We start from the raw sequence: 15,599 nt of genomic DNA, 5'->3' as shown, positions 1-15,599 counted from the left end.
AGGGCCGTGAAGAGTTGGAGGTGGCGAGAGCGTTGGGGCGGGGGGGAGGCCCCGCAGCTAGGAGGGGGTTCCGTGAACCTGTGCTTCCCTTCAGCCGTGTCACTAAACCCTGCCCTGGCCCTGAGCGCGGCCGTTTCTGCAGAGCTGCTACCGCCTTCTCCCTTGGGCTTCACAGATGGGTCTGTGAACGCGCTTGTAGAAGTCTTCGTTCTTGGCGGCAAGAAGGGCGGTTGCTCTCAGCCAAAAGCTGAGTTAGGCCTGGGAAGCGCTTGTAGCCGTAACCCCCTTTCCGTAACGCAGCCCTGGCTCTGCCGCCTGCGCGTTGGGTTAGCCTGGACGGCCACACAGGCCCTCCCTTCAGCCAGAAGGTAGGCTCTGCAACAGGGGAGCTGGCTTTTTTATTTCTGGGGTTTTTTTGGTTTGTTTTTTGGTTTGCTTTTTTGGGGGTTTTTTTGGTTTTTTTTTTTTGTTTTTCATTGCTCATCTTTGGGTTGAAGTTGCAGGAGATAAGCAGATGTATTTGTATAAATAGCCTTGCTTATTACTCAACACAAGTTAATGCATTAAAGACAGATTTTGGGGTGGGGAGGGGAGCTGCATTAAGAGGATGACTCTCAGCCACAGATTTTCATAATCTTTTTTTTTTTTTTTTTTTAAATTAAATTAAAGCTAAGTTACTGTTATTGTAGTCTGTGTTTTTCTGATATTTGAGTTGTTGGTTATTCAGTGGAACCTCTTCTCTCTCTCTCTTTCTTCCCCCCAGCCCCCACTTGAGGAGGGTCTGTTTATTCCTGTAGGTCGTTATGATGCTCCCATCTTTCGGAATACTGCGGAGAGTTTAATTCTCTGCACTATTTCAGGGGTTGTGTTTGTAACAGTTTCAACTGCTACAGGAAAAACAAAACCCTGAACTCATGTCCTAACAGAAAAGAAGGAAAAAATGATTTTCAGTTCCCTCTTTTAGAAAGTAACTACGCCCACCTCTGGTTTTGGTTTGGGATAATAAACAATTAAACGGAAACATTTTAAAATCTAGTGTTCATCTGTAACTTTTAAGTAGCTTCCTTTTGTTCTTCTTTTAAGGAAATTGAGAGAACACCACATATTCAAAAAGGTATGCTTGTATGTGAGAGTTTGCCAAGTTTTGGCCTCTGTTAGGAACACAAAGTATACAGCTGTCACGAAAAGGAGGTAGCAAGAGGGAGGAATGGTTAAAACATGAATGACACAATGAGTCGAACTGACTGAGTTCTAGGTGAAGGAAGGACAAAAGGAAGAAATAGTACAAAGTGTAAATCAGTAGTAAAACACAGTCCAAAAGAGATGAGTTCTGGTGAGGGCTTGAAAAGGGAGGCTAAGGAAGAGGCAGATAAGGCCAGTTGAAGGGAACAGTTATATCGGGGTGAAAAGAGAAGAAACTGGTTAATGTAAGGACCTAAGATGTTACCCTGTAGGAGCTAAACCTGCTATACCTGGGTGATGGTAGTCTACCTAAAATTATGTCTTGCTGCTTTTTCTGATTACTGAAGACCCATGACAAACAATTATAGTAATGAAAAACTTGTAGTTTTAATGCTTCCTGCCAAACTGAATATTTAAAATAATTTTAAAAAAAAAAGGTCTGATCCTGTAGGCCCTTGCTCACACAAGGATTTCCATCCATGCAGCCATTCCCTTACAGAAAGGAAATACAAAAAGGTGTGAAGACCTTACCAAAAAAAAAAAAAAAAAGGACTTGGGATCCTACCACACTCATGCATTGAAATTGGTAGGATTTTTTTTCTTATTTTCACTAGGAATCTGGTGGAAAAAGTGGCATGCTAATGTGAAGATGATGTCAGTTGGTAATAAGGTTCATCCAGTTACCTTATTCTATTCTGTAAATATGGCTATGGTCAGGAATGCTATGAAGACAGCATTCTGATGTTGCTTATGTACTGGCAAAACTATTTTATTTTTAAATATTTTTTTTTTTTGTGTGTGTATCTTCTATTAATAGGATCGGGTGGGTTCAGAAAACGGAAACATGACAATTTTCCACATGGTCAAAGAAGAGAGGAAAAAGAGAATGTTAATCCATCTTCAGCTTTAATGACATCTTTTAAATGTAAGTAAGCATTTGAAAACCCAGATTATGAAAGCATGTGGTCTAGAAATTGCTAGGAAATTACAAGTATTTAGTGGTGAAATAAACCATCTTTCTCTGGAGGAGAAACTTGAAACAATTGGACTCATGGTACATACGTCTAGAGCTTGGTGTTTTGCTTTATGCGCAATAAAGTCCTGAGAATGGGATTTCACGTTTCACCCAACTCATGACTTGCTCCCTTTTTCATCCTGCCTCCTGTCCCCCCTCCCCACCCCGCAAACTGCATGAGTTTTCAGCCAGACAAAAGGTGATCGGGCCCCTTGGTGGCAGAAGACTGTAAGATCTGCAGAGGTGTAATGCAAAATCTGAGCCGTAGGGGCAAGAGGAGGAGATGGCTACCTTTGGGGAGACTGAGAAGGCCCTTAACTGTTGCCTTTAGCTCTGGTGCGTAGATGACCAAGCTACTTCAGTATAAAACTGGATGCATTGATTTGCAAGTCGGTAGCTGTTTATACATATGCTTTTTAAAAATAAGAGTTTAGCTAACTAATATAGACCTGTATGTAGACACTTATTTCAGTTTGAGTACCTTTTTAAAATTAGCTTATAGTTCAGTTTCTTTAAATAAGCAACTGTAAACTTCCCTCCAACCAAATTGTTTGTATAGGATTTTGCACAAAACCAGATTTGAACTCCAGTAAATTTAGTTGAACTTTCTCATTAGACAAACCCTAACAAGGCAAAGTTGAGCTTCAGAAATGAGAAGCTTTGACAAAAGAAGGAAGAAGATGTGATACATGGAACGGATTAGTTTCTGGTGTAAAATATTCCCCATTCCCACCTATTTTTTATGAAGCTGAGGAGGGTGAAGAAGTAAGAGCTGCATGGCTGTTATAGATGATCACTTCAACATCATATAATTTCCTTGCTTTCTTTAAAACAGATACTTCTTTTTTTCTGTGTAAGTCAGCTTGGCAGATGATTAACTTTGACCTTTGACTTAACCTTTATACTGAATAATGTACATACACTTGTGCTTGAATTGCGTAATGGAACTGTACTTTCAGCTTCAATTTTTCACCCTTAAGCGTATCAGTTTATCATAAGGTTGCTGTTATTTCAAATTCAAAACAATGTTTGTTTCCCTCCTTTCCCATGAGATCCAGTCAGCGGCATTTGGTTAATTTCGGAAAGGATGTAAGGGACACAGTTTATTCAGCTTTTCAAATATCTGCTCTTTGTACTGCACTATTGCTTATAAGCCCCGGAAGGAGACACTGGTGGTCTTTGTCTCTGTGTCAGGCACAAGCGTTAAGAAAAGGTGTGCTACAGATGGCTTATAATGGAGCAAGCTGTGTAAGGTGAACTGGAGTGGCGCACTATTTCTATAATGGTGCCTCAATTGAAACAACTTAATGTGTGAAATTAAATGGTTATACACATTTTGCTCTTTGGAAAAACATTGTACTCAAATTGACATAGTCATCTGTTGGCACTAAAAATTTCTAAAAAAATAATGAAAAATTGTTTTCTACAATAATAATGAATCAAAACCCAAGGAGTATTCAGTTACACCATTTTTGCTTAGTACATTTTAAATATGACAAGCTCAGTGATTTAGAGAGTGGACAGTATCTTGGTTTGTAAGGTTAAAATTTATTAAGTGCCATTTTTAATGGTCTGATTCTGCACCACCAAAATCAATAGAGTCTGAGTCTTTGCTTTCAGTAATAGATTAGGTATTAAAGTGGAATACATGGCGGAAATGGCTGTGTGGTCTCGATGTGTTGGCCTGGAGAATCCTAAGTTCTAATCCTTTGCAATTTTAAACAACGGTACAGTAGGTTTTCTTGCATCCTTTTAGGCTAAAGATTGCTGTATTTGTCCGTGATTTGCTTCAGGTCAAAAAAAAAACCAACTTCCTGATAGTCCCTAACAGGTTTAAAATCTAATGTAGAAGTCTAAAAGCCACAACTGTTCAGAAGAGATTTGAGGCATATGCTAATATTGTAGAACTTCAGAATGGTGAATTTCCTGGTAGATTAAATTTGTAAATGGTTATGAGAAATGCCACATATGGCATATCCTGTGAAGTGTCAGTCACCTTCCCTCAAGTTCCTGTCACTATGATCTGAGGGAAAATTTCTTCTTGATGATAATTCAGTGGTGGACTTTAAGAATTTGGAAGAGACACAACAATCAGACATGCAAGAGATTTAAAAGATCCGTAGGAGCATCTGTGACACTTCTTAGAGTTTCAGAAGAAGACTGGGAAGAACAGAACAAAATAACGAGGAACCAAATTTTTATCAGGGCAATGAAAAGTGCGTTTATTTTTGTAGCATCATCTAAATTTTGCTTGCCAGCAAACTGCCAAGCTTTTCCAAAGGATATTCACTTGTCAGACCCTTTAAAAAATGTAACCTCTTAGCTTATTTTCACCATCTTCTGGCACACTTTAACACCTCAGACAGTTATGCAGGGAATGTGTTAGATTTCTTAAAAGTATCTATTAATGGTTTATGTAGTGCAATAATGGTCTATAAAATGTTAATGGTAGCTGTGAAACATTCATAATATTTGACTGTGATAACCAGATATACATTCTCTCTTCTGTGTTCACTGTAGTTAAACAGAGAGGATTTATATCAGTAAGTCAGAAAACTTCTTTGTTTTAAGTAATTGATCTCACTTTGCTTTAGTACTTCCAGTTCTTGGGGATATTAAATATTTAACTTTTGGCCGAGTCTAGTTGGGATGTGAAATGCAACCTTTCTTTTTACTAAACAGTGCATTTTTAAGAGTCAAATGCCTTTTGTTTGTTTGTTTTGTTTTAGAGGCTGGTGAGTCTTACTTAGTAATGATTACAGGGTTTTATTTTTTTAATTTAACTTGCTGAGTTTGGGTGAAATTTTAAGTCAGTTTCCTGAACAGCAGTATTGCAGAATAGATTTTACTAGTTAAAACATGTATTTTGCCTTAAAACTGTTTGGGCTGCCTTAAAGCATCATCAGGGTTGATGACTTATTAAACAAAAGTAGTATTAATGATGAATTTTGCAGCTCTGGCAGGTGGTAGGCAGTGGTGGCCTCCTCAGCTGTGCCCCATGCAGGAGCAGCTGCGCTGCCCGCCTTGGGAAAAGGCACCCCGTGGAAAAGGCTGGTGGGGCTGGGGCCTGTAAGCCATTACTGTATAGCACAGGCTCTCTGCTCTTCCCCTGCGCTGTATACCTGTGATAACTATGCTTGTTACTGTAACAATTGACTCTGCAGCGTTTCAGCTGGAGCTTGACACCAGGCATGATAAGTATGAACGGCTTGTGAAGCTCAGTCGTGATATAACTATTGAAAGCAAAAGAACAATATTTCTGCTCCACAGGTTTACCAGGTGAGTCACATTGAGTATGAAAGTGTTAACAGAAACCTAGAAGCCGCCTTGCAGTGTTCTCTGTATTTGTGATTAATAGCTGCAATGTTCTGTTGAGTGGAATTTAATTAACTTCCCATAAACATCCTTTATGGTGGATGTGAGCTAATGAATGTACACTCCCGTTAGAGAATTAAAAGATGCTGGTTCAGGTTTCTCGGTTGGTTTTATTGATGTATTAAACAGGATCAGAGTAATAGAGTGTAAGAGCAGATGAGAGCTTTCCAGCTTTCAGAAAGCTGGGAGAGAAGAGCATTCACCCTTCCTTCAGGTTAGTTGCCTCTGCAGTTACTTCATTTTGGTTTTTGCAGCCCCACCCTAGGTCATCAATGCAAAGAGGAGGTGGCCTGGGTTCTGTTTACTTCAGTACATACTGCAGCCTAAGAGGCTTTTGTGTGGGGTTTTGAGCTACTATATGTTTTGTGTTCTCATGAGCCTTTCAAGCAATCCTTGGAAGCCACAGACAAACTAGAAGAATAACAGGAAAATTTGAAGCTTTGCATAGCCTGTTGTATAAAATGTTTACTGTATGTGCCAAACATTGGTCTAACATGTTACATTTGTAACAGCTCTCCCTGTTCCTATTATTTTTAATTTAATTTATTTTTTGTTACCTATCAATGCATTTCTGCTGCAGAAGTAACTATTTATAGTTACCATGGTAGTAACAGTTATAAATAGGGATTATGAAGTTGTCCTCTTTTTTAACTTGGTGGTCTTCTGCAAAGAGGCATTGTGATAATTCTAGTAACCGCTGCAGCCTTGACTGTAAATAGCTACTCCCACTGCACGGGCTAGGTATCTGGGAACTGGTAGAGGAAAGAACAACAACAAAAAACTCCTCTTTACTCCAAATTTTAGATTCCTGTTTTGTAACACGTTCCTGGTTTTGTGCGTGGAAGCTTTCCATGATGTATTTTTATTTCCTTCTCCTTTGCTTTTTGCTATTACTGTGGCTTTCAGAAATCTGTTTGCTTTTAATGTTTTCTCGAGACCAGTCTATCAGTAATCCCTTAAATAGACTGTAAACTAATATACCATAGAGACTGTTTGAGGGTGGGGGAGGGGAAAGTTTAAAGGAAACTAGATAAACTAAACTTTAAATGCCAAGTATATATTGTCGTTGTGAATCAGATATTTCAGCTGTTCCTGAACAGCATAGTCTCTAACTTCCTAAAAAAAAAAAAAAAATCACATGTAGTAGATCATGTGTTGTATTTTGCAACACTGTAATGTATTGCAAGATACTGATTTTTTTTTTTAAGAGGTTGAAGGACTTCTGCAAATACCATGAGTATTTGAGAATACTTTTTTGAAGCCTTTGCACATGTTTCTCATTGTTCTTTACTTAAGCAATAATTAAAATTCTAGTCTGGAATAAACATCATGCTACCAGAACCGTGTTTGGCTGATGGATTATTTTCAAGAATATACAGAATTTCAGAATCTGCAGTAGGTATCAATGGATGGTAAACTGTTTCTCATTCCAATATTGGCTTTGCTTTTTCCTGAAGCCACTGAAAATATATTGTTTAGTAAAAGAAAAAGTGTAATATTTTTTAACTGTTTGCGTATGTTCAGAAAGCTGCTCTTTCAGATTCTGTTTTATGATTGTAGTGCTCCCAATGGGGAAGAAATACTAAATGAATCTGAAGTCAAGCTAGATGCTGTCCGACGGAAGATTAAGCAGGTTGCACAAGAACTGATTGGAGAAGACATGTATCAGTTCCACAGGGCTATATCTCCAGGTAAATTATTTTAAAATAGGGAAAGTATGCTATTTTGCACTAAGCTCAGCTTCTCTTTATGTAGCAGTGGTTCCTCCTCACACTACAGGTCTGAATTTGTCTCATTTCTATGGTTATAAATCAGGTCTCAGATTAATCTTTGTTGTTAGCAAAGTAAGCTCTGGTATTAGAGAGGTTGTTGCCCTACAGTAATTTTATCATTGCAGTTAAACAAAGATTTAAGTGAGAGACTACAACTGGAAAAATTTGGGACCCTGACCTAAACTGAAGTTGGGAGTAGTTCTAATGAACGTACTGGCTAGTCTTCTCTGATTGAGAGGAGTATGTGCAACACGCTCATTTACCCCACCTGCAGGGTTATAATTTCTGGGAGGAGAGCGGGAACAACTATCTTGTGAAGTGATCCCATTTTGAGATGATAAAGTTCATGAATTAAAATCCTTAGATTAGCATTTTCTGTCTTCTGAAGTCTCAGAATGTGCTTCTGCCTCTGTGTTACAAGCATTGAATCAGAGTTTATATGTTTCAATTGCATTTTTTTCTGCTCTTCTCTGTAAATAGCACTCTTTAGTAACATCCTTGAGATACTAAGTCCTAGTGTTTTCATGACTCTTGCTGTCAGATCGTATTTCTTTGCTGAATCTTTGCCGACAATCTGTATCTTACCTAAAATTGTTATGCCTTGGTTCTGGCAGCACATGAGTAAAATGTGTAACTGCTGCTTTGACATCTCTGTCATGACACAAAGTATCTTGTGTTTATCAATCTTGTTTTAAACATATTGGAATCCTGTATATCTTGTTCAGGCAAGACTTCTTCAGCTGAGGAGAGCTGAGTGATTTGCCATGAATTATGTAATTGTTTCAAATCATCTGTAGGATTGAGTTGATCAACCAGCAGCAAGTACACCTACGTAATTTACAAGACAAACAGTGCACAGGTTAACTTGTACTTATGCCTTATACAAACTTAAATTTGTTAGGAGTGAGACAGCTCTTAAGTGAAAGCCCAGTGTGGCACTTCTGAACCAGAAGGAGCTTGCTGTGCTGGTCTTCAGTGGCTCTAATTCAGTTCCACAGTCCTCTTACCTGTGGTACATTGCATTGTTCAAGTTAAATATAAGTAGTTATTCTTAAAGAACCACTTAATCTGTGTGTGTTTTGCTGCTACTTATAGCTTAGTACTGTAATGAGATAATTCAAAACTCTTGACGCTACAGATGACCTCAAACTGTGAACAATACTAATCCAAACGTATTATGAGTATCTTGACATGCTGAAAATGTGTTTGGCTTTTCATTTTAAGTACTGCTTATAAAAGCTGAAAATCCTTGCTTTTGGTTTTACGAACAAAAATGTTTGAAAGCTTCATTGAGACTTGTAAACCTTGTCAGACTAACCCTTGAAGTTTGTAGTCCCATGTGAGTCATATGATGCTATCTATAGAACAGCAGCATTTTGAGGTCTGCTACCTCACCGACTTTTGTTTAGACCTCATGATACAAGCTATCAACCTTGCCATGGGAGCAAACTTGTTATGGGGCAACCGGTTACCCTGCATCATCTGCCTCACCTGAATTGTCTCTTAGTATGTGGCTTTGTGGGGGTTAATTTGAAAAGGCATACCTCCCTCTATTTTTACTAAGGGGCAGCTTGCCTGGAATTAGCTTGCATTCATCTGAGACATAATAGAGTATGCCTACATAGCAGACATATGGAAACTTATCACACGATAACTTCTGTGTACACCCGTGTCTTATAAAGCAAGTGAGCAAACCAGACGCTAGGTTTCTACTTCTAAATTCTCTCCTCTGAGTAAAAAGAAATTAATGGTTTTGGTTTTTAAAAAATCCATCTTTTTCAATCTGTAAAGGTACATTTTTTCTATGGAAGATATGCAAGCTTAAGCTAGCCATAGCAACCTGAAAATAAAGATATTAATGAAAAAAATTCTGCTCAGGTTTGCTTTGTGTATTTGGTAAATACTTGTACACAGTCAGCTATGCTGATTCTCCTGCATAATCAATTTCTGACTTGCATAAGTGTATCTGTTAATATCAAAATGGACCTGAATAAACTCCTGGGAAAACAACTGAGAATATGCTATCAGAAACAAGTCAGCATTTCTAAAACTTTTCCCCAGTGTTTTAAGTCTCAGCCTCTTAAAATGACTAAGATGTATTTGTCCATTGTAGAGCAGGCCAAATTACTACAGACCTCTCATAGAGGAAGTTAGGGGCCTACTGCATGCGTATGATGACTCAATGCCGCCACAGCTGCAAAGCCTTTAGAATAGAATAGACCTACAACAATCATCTGGTCCAACTGCCTGACCACTTCAGGGCCGACCAGCAGTTAAAGCATTATTAAAGGCATTATCCAAATGCCTCTTCAACACTGACAGGCTTGGGGTACTGACCACTTCTCTAGGAAGCTTGTTCCAATCTCTGACCACCCTCTTGGTAAGGAAATGCTTCCTCATGTCCAGTCTAAGCCTCCCCTGGCACAGCTTTGAACCATTCCCACACCTCCTATACCTGGATACCTGCTCTTGCTCAGCACCTCCCTCTCCGCTTCCCCTCCTCAGGAAGCTGTAGAGAGCATGCCTCAGCTGCTCCTTATAGGACATACTTTCCAACCCTTCCACCAGCTTTGTTGCCCTCCTCTGGATGCATTCAAGGACCTTCACACCCTTCTGAAATGCTTGAGGCCCAGAATTGCACAGTTACATATACAGCAGCACATCCCTAACACTTGCATGGGACTTGAAGTGAGATTGTCATAGAATTAAAGAATTTTCTTACTACGGTCTTAAAACAACTTAAGAGAATGAATCTTACTGACCTCTCTAGGTAAAAAGAAAGGATAGTAAAGAGGTATTAGTACACTAAATAGTAAGGGTGGGGAGAAGTAGACTCTGCTGTTCCATCTTTCCAGCAATCGGGTGTGTGTTCTCTCAAACAAATGCCTGAACTTTGTGGTTTTGTGGACAGAACTGAAAGATAGAAATACGCAGCCCCCAAATTGCATTTCTGGAGTTAGAACTGGGAATGGCTGTACTTCTACGTTTTTCCTCTCTTCAGGTGACATGAGTAAGTGGCAAGTCTGTGGAGTCTCATCAGTCATATAATACTGCCTGGCCCTGAGAGCTCCCCATTCTTTCTGTAATTAGGTAGTTCTTGCCTCATTAAGAAGACTTTATATAAAATCCAGCTGAAATAAGTTGCCTTTATTCCATTGCTGTAGGTCATCAGCAGCATCTACTTAAATTCTAGCTCTTCTACGCGATGCTCCTCTGTGAGGTGAATTTGTGCCAGATGGTGTCTGTTGTGCATGTTTGTAAGGGAGCACGTTAGTACATACGCATGTGTCACTGGGAAGACAAGGAATGCTTTTAGGCATTGTTTAAATGAGCTTGTGTGTATGACAAGTACAAAATACAAACTTCTAGCCAGAGCTTTACTCTTACCTTGTTCATTAAATCCTCCGCTCTCCAGTTAGTCATTGGGATAGCGAATAAAGGAATATGCAGGCATAAAGACTTGTAGATCCTGAATGTGCTGAAGCTAGGATCAAGGAGGTCTCAGAGATGTGAAGATGCTTGATATCATGATTATGAAGCTGAGATAGAAAACCTAGAGACATGAAGAATGAGGGAACAGTTAGATAAAGAGCAACTGTGGGAGGGAGTGCTTTATTCCCCCTGCCCCCCACTGTTTATGAAGAACTGTAATTGGGAGGGAAACAGTGATAGGAGTTAAGAATGTTGCTTTTAGTTTTGTTTTTAAGACTAGTGTTCTTTAATTGCTGCTTTGCTTTATTTGCAGTGGAAAAAGCTTGCATGCCTTTTCAAAAATAAATGTAGCTAGGAAAAGTGCTAGATCTTTTGTCTTTATGTATTTCCTAGAGTCTTGACCTTCCTTTTACCTAGTTTTCAATTCTGATTTTGTATTTTAAAGAAATTCTGGAGAACTAGTTAAAAAGCTTTTTATGAACAAAACCATTTCCATTAAGCTGCCTTTTTCTTCAAAAAGAATAAAGAAACGTCTGTGTCCCATATCTCAAAAGCAGCATGTCCAATTAACCTCAGACTTCCTAAAAATATTCTCCTTTGTCTTGAAACCAAACATGAAACATCCTCCTGTTCCCCACCCTACCTCTCACAGAAAGAGTAAAAAGGATTAAAACTGGGCTTATAATGGAAACCATCCTAGCAGCCTTTACTGGAGAATCATGGCTGTCTGCATAATAAAGCTGCCTAATACATATTTTATTCAGTATAATAGCTGTTAGCCTATAAATAGAAGAGCACTATGAGTATAATGCTTGGGAATATTGTTTGCCACTTGTAATTGTTAAATGCTTTTTTTGGGGTTACTCCAAGCAGTTGTTCTTTTGACTTGAAGATAAAACAATTCTGGCAGAGCACTAAAGGAGTTTCATGCTTTCCCTCATTAAGAATAGTGCTAACGGCACGCAGGACGTTTCCCCAAAGGACACTTGCATGAGCTCAAACACTGAGTATAGCACTAATTGAACAACAACAAAAACTGATGACTGTTTTCTACACGTTTCTTAACAGTACAGATTGTCCCAGGGGATGATTAAACAAGCAAACAAAGAGATACTGAAATAATGAAGTCTTTTTTTAATGTAGAGCTCTTCATTTGTTATGTTAGAATGTTCTGCTTTGTTGATATTTTTAAAGCTTTACTATTTGTAGTATAGAATTCCTGCTCCTTTGCCCTACTTTGCAGTGTATACCTTATATATCCTGAGAGGAAATGTGTACTGTTTCTTTAAAATTATTGTAAGACACTGCAAGAAATGGACTGAAAAAGATTGTATGAATTTATGAAGGGGGAAAAACTTTTTCAGGTTTTTATACAGGTATATATGTGTGTTTGGGTTTTTTTATATATATTTTTTTAACTCTATACTAAGGACAATATCAATAGTATACAGGAAAGACCTGCACAAGCCTTAAAGACAAGAAAGACGGTGCTCAACAACATGTTAGGATTTATGGAATTATTCTAAGCATGTTCTAAATCTATTCTGCATAAATGCAAAACTTTTGTAGTTGCAGAGGGAAACTAAGAGTTGCTTGATAGGTTGGCATTGTGTGGGATTGAATGGAGTACCTTTTTAACATGATTTTGTTAAATCTCTAGCTATTTGAAGACTTACTCAATTTTTTTTGTCCCTTAACAGTAAGGCTGTGTGAGAGAATTGTAAGGCTTTTGAGGTGTTAAACTATTTTCTGTAGGGTGGTTTGACTGAAAAACCTCTGGGGGTGATAGTTTTAACTACGTGTTGATGTTTTTACAATGAGGTCATTAGATTCTGCTAGGAGCAAGTGTAAGTGTGGTACTATCTTCGCAGCTGATAGCCATACATAAGACAAAATATGGAATGAGAAGCCCATAATTCTTCTGGGGATTTCTTCAGTAGCGTGGCATAGAGTGATGATAGTAGATGCGACTAGAGCATGGCTGGCTGACCTTTCTGTTTGCCGTGTGCCTGTGCTAGCAGCAGTGGTGAGTGGAGTGGTGTGCACAGGGAAGCTCATTAGCTCTTTATCATGTCTGCACTTGCTCTCAATAGGATTAGATGACGAGGCTGTAAAATGTCAGCACCTTGTCAAAACTATTGCTCTGTGCCTGCTCCTGCTGACGGCGATGCGGGAAATTCTGTGTAAAAGTTCAACATTGACGCAGTCTAACACATAATTTATCTTGTGCAGGCGCTATTTGTGTTCTGAGAGAATGATAATAATGGAGCTTATTTCTGTCTCCCGCCTTCTGCCATTTAGAGTCACTTTAGGTGTATAATCATACTGCAACAAACTACATTGCTGGATTGGACAAAGTCAGTTAAGTCTGCGAGGGTGAAAAGGAAATACTTTAATTGTGCTAAAAAAACATTTTTTAACTGCAGTATGTAGGACCACTAGACACGATGCTGTAAGAAATGCTATGGAGATGAGTGAGGTCTGTCCAACCGGGCCAGATTTCGATTACTGATTATTTAAGTAATACTGGGTTTTTTTGGTATTGAAGGATTCTGATTAGAACACAAACTAAAGGAACTATCCATGTAATGATTTCTGTGTTACGTGCCTTTTTTTGTTCTTAACTTTTTCACTCATAATATGGAAGGAGCATCTCATACTCAAGCTGTGCTAGCTACCTTTCTATTTGTATACACCTATGTATTTCTGAAATAATGCTAAGATAAAGAACTATTTTGCACATCAGGAACAGTAGAAGCAGGTCATTTTTTTCTTCCTAGGAAAGTCTAAAAACTAATAAAAATAGGTGGCGTATTTAATCATAGGTTGGTGATAGAAAGGAAAAGCTTTTTTACTGCGTGAGGAAGCTATCATGAATTGCAAACATCTCACCCAGGAAAAGACTTGAATATGTCTAAAACTTGAAAGGAAAGCCATCCATGAAGGAAGCAATCAGGTTTCTGCAAGATGGTGGGAAAACATAATAACACAGGAACAGGATGTAACTGAAGAATTAAAGTTCATCTCTTTGCTGTTGTGGGTGAGAGGTAAAATGCCAGAAATGGAAACAAAAGTTTCCTGATTATACTGGAAAATTAACGGAATTTGCAGTGAATAAGCTAATATTTATCTGATATAATTATGTTAATTTCTTTGTTTCTCTGTTTTGTTACTTTCTCTGTTTCTCTGAGCACAAGCACCAAGTGTGCCAACAAACTTTGTCAAATGGATTTTCTTCACCCTGCAAGTTGCTTATTTGAAACTTGATACATTCAGCTTGTTGCATTGTACTACCCTTTGATTATTTCTGGTTCGTGCCTTTTTTTCTAGGTTCTTCCAGGGAAAGTGAAAAATCAGCAACTGCAAAGCCTCTCAGTTTTTACTTTCTGCTGCAGGTTTTGTATGTCCATACACAAGAACTTAAAACAAACCTGGGAAAATGAATGTAAATTCAGACATGACCAAACAGGGCATGCACTACGTGAGCATTGATTACCAGCTGATCCCTGAAGCATAAGTCCAAAAGAGAAGCTATATACAGTCTTTGAAAGACGTGTGCTGTGGATCGGGCCAAATAAAGATTGTCCTTTCCTAGTTCTAACTTAAGACCTAACTGTCCTGAAGTATTATTATGGCAAATACTGCAGTTATTTACATGACAATCTGAAACCAGTGACATTGTTTGTCTCTTAATTCAGTTTCATAGCTAGCAAATGGAGGAGACCTTGTGCTCTGGCTGAGGAATTTTTTTCAGCCCTGCAGCTGTTAACATCAGTAATTCACAGACCAGAGCTCTCCAGGCTTTACAGGATCCAAGTGCAGGTGGAACATGAGAGAAGACCAAGAAAAATCTATGAACCTTTTTTGTTTGTTTGTTTAAAATCACATAGGAGAATGTGTCATAGAGGAACTCCATTCCAGGAAACAGCTAGTATAGCACATCGTGATTAGTTTTTTGTTTTGCAGTGAGAAATAGGGATTGGTGAGTGGTGATGTACCTGTTTTACCATCTCAGCAGATCTATATTTATGAGGATAAATGTCCACCATTGGTATTTCTGACGCACTGGTGAGTTGGGGCTGTTGTGTGGAAACAATATCACCTTGAGGAGAACTTTCACTGGGGTCTGAACTGAATAAGCTGTGTTGTGTTAGGTGCTCTTCCTTCTTTGATCATTGAACATCCTGGCTGAGTCAGAGCTTCCTTTCTTTGATATCTTGAACGCTTGCCCTCAAGGCTGTTAGTAATGTAAAATTTGCCATTTAACTGAATGCCTTTTAAGACTCTATATCAATTATCAAGGCAATTGGAGGTAGGCAAAGAGATCAGGAAGACTACTTGTCACAGGAATAGTTTGGGGTTTTTTTGTTTGTTTTTTAAGAACTCGTTTAGAACACTGGCTGTTCTTCACAATTACTACATTGGGGGGGGATAAAAAAAAAACCTTCAGAAAAAAACTTGGCTACAAAAGTAATCATGGTGCATCCCTCAGGTCTTCAAGTAGGAGCAAAATGAAAGCTTGGGAATTTCTCATCCATGATGAGTCATCTGTAAAAAACCTAGCATTTGTCATATGCACACGTATTTCTAATAACAGTAACAACAAGGCTTGATTAAACTCTTCTCTGCAACGAGAGATTAAAATATTCTTTGCAGTTCTTTGCAGGGTTTTTGTGCCTGTTTGGGGAAATAATTTTACTCTCACAGGCACCTGTGCCTATTAAATAGGGACCCTATATTTGTTTCTGTAGTTATTGGGAAAACAGACCAATCCTGGGATTACCTTTTCCATAAAGCTGGTGTGTATTCAACTTTAAACAAAG

General features: G+C 38.6%; 1 protein-coding gene across 1 annotated transcript in view; it reads left to right on the top strand.

The window, feature by feature from the left end:
* TSNAX (translin associated factor X) overlaps positions 1-15,599 on the top strand; it is a 32,709-nt gene that overhangs the window by 7,300 nt on the left and 9,810 nt on the right. The window contains exons 2-6 of the mRNA XM_035899689.1: positions 95-291; positions 1,084-1,114; positions 2,000-2,107; positions 5,362-5,476; positions 7,133-7,263. Coding sequence (XP_035755582.1) covers positions 95-291; positions 1,084-1,114; positions 2,000-2,107; positions 5,362-5,476; positions 7,133-7,263 — 582 coding nt within the window. The remainder of the gene's footprint in view (positions 1-94; positions 292-1,083; positions 1,115-1,999; positions 2,108-5,361; positions 5,477-7,132; positions 7,264-15,599) is intronic.

The sequence above is a fragment of the Egretta garzetta genome, unplaced genomic scaffold, assembly GCF_000687185.1.
Source record: "Egretta garzetta isolate BGI_Z169 unplaced genomic scaffold, ASM68718v1 scaffold118, whole genome shotgun sequence".
In the NCBI taxonomy this organism is placed as follows: domain Eukaryota; kingdom Metazoa; phylum Chordata; class Aves; order Pelecaniformes; family Ardeidae; genus Egretta; species Egretta garzetta.
This window is presented reverse-complemented; position numbering and strand designations above follow the sequence as displayed.